Here is a 6,000-nt window from a genome sequence, read left to right as displayed (position 1 = left end):
AAGTATCCCAATGTTGCTAGATGTGTTCACGTTTAGAAGAGAGATGTTCTTTTTAGGTCTGAATGGAGACATTATGGTTGGTAATTCTTTCAGTGTCCTATGGGTCTTTTTAGAAAGAGTAAAATATTACTAACAAATAGGATTGACAATTATTTGATATTAAATATTGCTTTTTTAAAAATCACCCTTTCCTAAAAAGAAAGAGGTGGGGGAGAAAGTTAATTTTTATTAGATTTTTTGAAGTACTGATTGTAATTGAATTATTTCCCTAAAGATTTGCAGCATCTCACCCAGTTTTGTCCTTGGGAATGTTACCTATCCTTTGCGGGAACTTTGAGTTCCCTCTGCTCTTGTCTGAGGCTTAGAAACAGGTATTCATTTCTGTAATTGTTAATTTGGATATTCTGAGGAAGAAAAATACAGAATATCCCTTTAATCACTGAACCTCATCTCCACCCCTTTACTTTTTCTTTAAGAATATGCAATTTCCTACGGAAGGAAGCAACACTGATTATTACCGGGTAGAATCCATCTGGCACTGAATAGATTAAAACAAGCCCAGAATGCTTTTCACTTATTCTTCACCACAGTGCTGCAAACTGGGTCAGGATTATCCTTGTTTTACAAATGAGGTGGCTGGAACTAGAAAGGTGAGGCCAGCCTTTTTCAGGGCCACAGATCCAGGCAGGGTCAGAGCCCAGATGTGGTTGGAATGTTGAGGGCCAGGCTGCAGAGATCTTGCTAGAGTCCAGGTGCATAGGCCCAGTGTCGGCCAATGGGTCATTTGTTCCCAGAGACCCAGTTTGGCCCTTTAATATCTAGCAGAGTGCTTGGACCATGACAGGCACTCAGTAAATGCTTGTTGAACAAATGTATTGCCAAAGCCAGAATTCATTATAATTCATCCTGATAACTGTCCTAGTCACTGCTGAATCTATTTTGAAACCTCTTTCCTGGTGACTATATAATGATATAATGATATATATACACTGAGTGGCCAGATTATTATGACCACCTGACGACATGTGTAGGCAAATTAGCCATACACTGCATCATATGGGATATGGAAGCTGAAGGCCTGTTCGAACACCTTTGCTGTCTACAGTTACCAAGATAAAACGTCTCCAATTCGCACAGGAACACAAGGATTGGACAGTCAAGCATTGGCAAAAAGTCATGTGGTCCGATGAATCACGTTTCCAGTTGCATCATGCAGATGGCAGAGTGAGAATTTGACAGAAACAGCATGAAAGCATACATCCCACATGCATGAGTACAACCCTTCAAGCTGGTGGGGGCAATGTTATGGTTTGGGGCATGTTTTTCTGGCATGATTTGGGCCCTTTAATTCATCTGAATAGCACAACATACCTAAGTATCGTTGCTGATCAAGTTCATCCTATCATGTTGATGGCGTATCCCAATGGAGATGGCTTCTTCGAACAAGACAATGTGCCATGCCATGGTGCTCGTGTTGTGCAGGAGTGGTTTCAAGAACATGAGGGAGACTTTACCTTGCTTAGGTGACCCCCACAATCACCAGATCTCAATCCGATCGAACATTTGTGGGACGAAGTTAAAAGAGCCATCAGGCAGCTGGTTCCACAACCATCAAATCTCACAGAACTGGACAGTGCTATTCATCAGGCATGGTGTCAGATTCCTTGCATCATCTTTCAACATCTCGTGGAGTCAATGCCAAGAAGAATCGCCGCAGTATTGAGGGCAAAAGGTGGCCCAACGAAGTACTGATGGGGTGGTCATAATAATCTGGCCACTCACGTTCAAATATATCCCACGTTCAAAGGCTGTTAAATCGCGTTGTTTACCCATATCTTCAGAAAAAAATCACTTCTACTGTCGTGGTAAACAACCTGCTTCCCTATTTATAATGGTCTGGCCCTCTAGCAACTTCAGCGCGAAATTATAGCTAATTTGCCTACAAACGTCAGGTGGTCATAATAATCTGGCCACTCAATGTATAAACTACATCAGAAAAAAGGTAGGGGTAGGGATGAAGGAGTCTACAGAAATAGATCCCTGGCCACCCTAGACACACACAGTCCTAACAACACGCCTCAGGGCAAGTGGTTGGATTTCACTAGCAGAGGCGTGTTTGTGTGTCCACAAACCAGAAAGCCACCCCTGACGAGAGAGAACTGGCCGGGTACCCACAGCTAAGCCTGCTGTTGAGCATAAACAATTTCACAGAACACCAACATCAGACAAGGCCATCCTGTGACTGCGATGGATCTAGACAAAAGCAAGACCATTCCACAACCATATCTGATATCAGAATATGGACATAGCAACAGAAGGACATTGTCCAAATCACAAAAATGACCAGAGATAACCTTTATCCTCTTAGAGGCCAAATCCTGTAAGTCAGTCCTTTCTTCTTTTTTTTTAAAAAAATATATTTTTATTGATTTCAGAGAGGAAGGGAGAGGTAGAAATATCAATGATGAGAGAGAACCACTGATGGGCTGTCTCATGCTGTGGATCGAGCCCTCAACCCAGACATGTGCCCTGACCGGGAATCAAACCGTGACCTCCTGGTTCATGGGTCGACACTCAGCCACTGAGCCACGCCAGCCGGGCAGTTGAGCTAAAGTTTTAAAAACTATTTCCATGTGTTACAGTTACCAGCACAGTTACTGAGGAAGTGGCACAAGGTCTCACGCTCAGTTGAGAAAAAGGCATTATTTGTTGAATTTGTGGGTACACCTCTGGGCCGAGCCAGGCGTAGATTTGCTCAGCCATAGATGGCCAGGGAACAACCCGTCCCTGTCTGTGAACTTACTTCCATGTGCCATTTCTGAACATGGGTCGGACGCTCCAAGAAGAGCCGAAGATGTTGAAAGCCTTGGAGAAGCAGTCGTTGTAAATGAAGCCCGTGTAAATGGAGAAGATGCCCATGAGGAGGATGAGGTAGCGCCCCTGGAAGAAGGTGTTCCAGATCTGGCCTCGGGGAGACAGAGAGGACTGTCAGTGAGCTCTGAGCCAGTGTGTGATCAGGTCTCTCCACAGCAAGGCACGCAGGCCCTATGCAGAGGGGCCACGCGACCAGGCAGGCACCAAAGTGGCCCAGATAGCAAGAGCACACACATCATGATTTTCCTGAGCTTCTACAGGTGACTCTGAAAAGTCCTCGACTGGTCGTTGCTATTGTGGAAACAAGCATAGAGGCCTCATATGCTTGGATTCAGCCTTGGTTAGAAAATGTGATTAAAGCAGAAACTGAGGCCTCACCTGTGAAAAGGGGGACTTGAAAGTGGGTGGCTGTGTCTCCAGGAGGTAAGCACTGAGCTGGCTGCTAAATTTTACGGCAAATCAAATCTATACTCCTTTGCGGGGGGTAGGGGGGGGGGTCTCCATTAAAAGTTGAGTTTCTAAGTACATCCACTAAGAAGAGAAAGTGCTTTCTCCCGATACTGCAGGATGTGCAACAACCATCAGAACCGCTGAGTGGACTTGCAGACTTCAAATATTTATTACAGGAAACTACATCTATTAAAATGCTTGTCATGAGCCCTGGCCAGGTTGCTCAGTTGGTTGGAGCTTCATCCCGAAATGATAAGGTTGTGGGTTCAACCCCAGGTTGGGGCATGTACAAGAATCAACCAAAGAATGCATAAATAAGTGGGACAACAAATCAATGTTTCTTTCACTCTTCCTCTCTCTCCCTTCCTCTCTCTCTAAATAAACTGCTTGTCATGAAAAACTGTATTGGTCATAGGTTGATTTATCACTAATCTTGCTTATGATTAACTCACTCTGACATCACTGAATTAGCTCTAGTTAAGTCAACCTGTAAAAAATAGATTGCAGATAAAATTCAGAACATAAGCTAAAGGCATGTTTGCACTTTGTAAAATGCAATATCAGCGGCCACAAAGTGACATCAGCTGGTTAACTTTGAAACAATGCAACTCTTGAGTTGTCTCAACCTTCACATCGCTCTGTGAGGGAACTTCATGGAAGGTATAGAACTTCAAGTGTGAAAGTGAAGACATGGTGTTCGGATGTCTGTGTTTCAGAAGAACACTGAGCGTGGGCTTGTGGGGAAAGGGCTCTGCCATGAAAATTATTTGTGCTATTTTAAGTGAAAAAAAGGAGGCTACAAATTAATATGCACTATTTGATCCCAATTTCTAAAATTATATATTTTTGTCTAAGCATAGAAAGGAAACTAGAAAGGTAATACAGAAACACTCATTGTAATTTTTTTCTAAGTAGATGGCTATATTTTCTCAATTTTTACAATGAACATATATTGTTTTTATAATCAAAGAAAAAAATCAATATTAGTAAAAAAGAAAAAAAAAGGAAAGATCAATGCCTTGCCGAGCAATGTACAAAAAAACGAAAATGCTAAAAGGCACTGCACCAAACCATCCAAGGACTGTGGATGAAAAGGGACCACATGCTAACCTGACAAGCTCAGGGAAGGCCTAGTGTTTATGTTGTTTTGGCTCTTTTTCACTTTCCATTTTTCCCCTTCTCATAAGAACATGCTATTCCTATGGCAAAACAACATTCACACTTTAAGAACATTTGAGGAAATGAGGGGGGACATTTGATGGACGCCCACCTCATTGTCCGTCTTCTGGGCGAGGAAACGTCTCTCATTACGGACCATCCAAAGGGCAGCCAGGAGCATCACGGTTCCGTGACCACAGTCTCCAAACATCACGGCAAACAGGAAGGGGAAAGTGATGATGGTATAGGGAGCTGCAGAGGTGAGAACCACAACAGCCTGAGTCTTCCCCACTGTCCTGTGGGCTCCCCGACTGTTGGTCTATTACGCTCCTTGTGATAAGCTGGCTCCCTTGTGCCTTTCTGATTCTGTCAGCTCTCAGTATTCGCACCCCTGACACTTGCTTGGCTCCCACATACATGAGCTCATCAGTGGACAAACACTATTATTCTCCACTTTACAGATGAGCTGAGTTGGGGGGCGGTTAAGTGACTTGCCCAAGATCACAAAGTTTAATGGGATTTAAAATCCGTTTTCTACGTGCTTTCTATGCTCTTTCCACTACCATCTCCTGCTTGTTTCTCCACCATTCACATGTACCACAGACCTCCAGCAGTTACTCACTTATGGGGCCCTGCATTATGGGTCACAAATTAGATTGGGACACAGGCTGGACAAGAACAGCATCATGCACTGCTTGGCTAATAGGCATCTGGTCTACCCCTTTATTTTATAAACCAGGCCACCAACATCACAGTTTATATCACTAGGAATCCAGGCTTCTGACTCCACATTCTGTGTGTTCCCATCTCTCCCACACAACTATGAGATTGTGGAGATGCCTAGAGATGACCCTCATTGAATTGTTAAACAAACAAGAACCGAATTTGGCTGCCTGATAAGGCTACAGTTGCAGAGGTACTCAAACTACGGCCCGCGGGCCACATGCAAATACAAATATTGTATTTGTTCCCATTTTGTTTTTTTACTTCAAAATAAGATATGTGCAGTGTGCATAGGAATTTGTTCATAGTTTTTTTTTAAACTACAGTCCGGCCCTCCAACGGTCTGAGGGACAGTGAACTGGCCCCCTGTTTAAAAAGTTTGAGGACCCATGGTTTAAGGGAGAAGAGGTGAAATCTTGACAAGGAACAAATCTTTCACTAATCACCTTTACAGAAGACAATGCAGAGCATTCAAAAAAACAAATATGATTTTAGGAAAGTCACAGTTTTAAGTAATTCACCTGCTAGGTTGCCACCTTGGGGGTGAATCTTACCCAATTTTCATTTTCAAGCTGCTCAGGCAGGTAACGTATCAGACACCTTACCTGGGTTTATCTCCCGGTAATTGCCTACACCATATGCATCTACAATATTCTGGAAGCCGGCAGTGAATTTATTGGTCCTGTTAAACGTGGGAGGAGCTGTTTTAGATTGCACTGCTGTCAAGATAGGGGCCATGGAGGAGCCGCTTAGTTCCTGCAAGAAAGAACATGTGACAAAAATGTAAGGAGGAGA

General features: G+C 43.4%; 1 protein-coding gene across 1 annotated transcript in view; it reads right to left on the bottom strand.

The window, feature by feature from the left end:
* Positions 1 to 2,803: 2,803 nt before the first annotated feature.
* LOC102435006 (V-type proton ATPase 116 kDa subunit a-like) overlaps positions 2,804 to 6,000 on the bottom strand; it is a gene marked incomplete at its 3' end in the record, with an annotated part of 39,694 nt that continues 36,497 nt past the window's right edge. The window contains 3 exon segments of the mRNA XM_023748420.1: positions 2,804 to 2,961; positions 4,595 to 4,734; positions 5,811 to 5,961. Of these exon segments, the coding sequence (XP_023604188.1) occupies positions 2,804 to 2,961; positions 4,595 to 4,734; positions 5,811 to 5,961 (449 nt within the window).

Source organism: Myotis lucifugus, unplaced genomic scaffold (assembly GCF_000147115.1).
Source record: "Myotis lucifugus unplaced genomic scaffold, Myoluc2.0 scaffold_1379, whole genome shotgun sequence".
NCBI classification, from domain to species: Eukaryota; Metazoa; Chordata; class Mammalia; order Chiroptera; family Vespertilionidae; genus Myotis; species Myotis lucifugus.
This window is presented reverse-complemented; position numbering and strand designations above follow the sequence as displayed.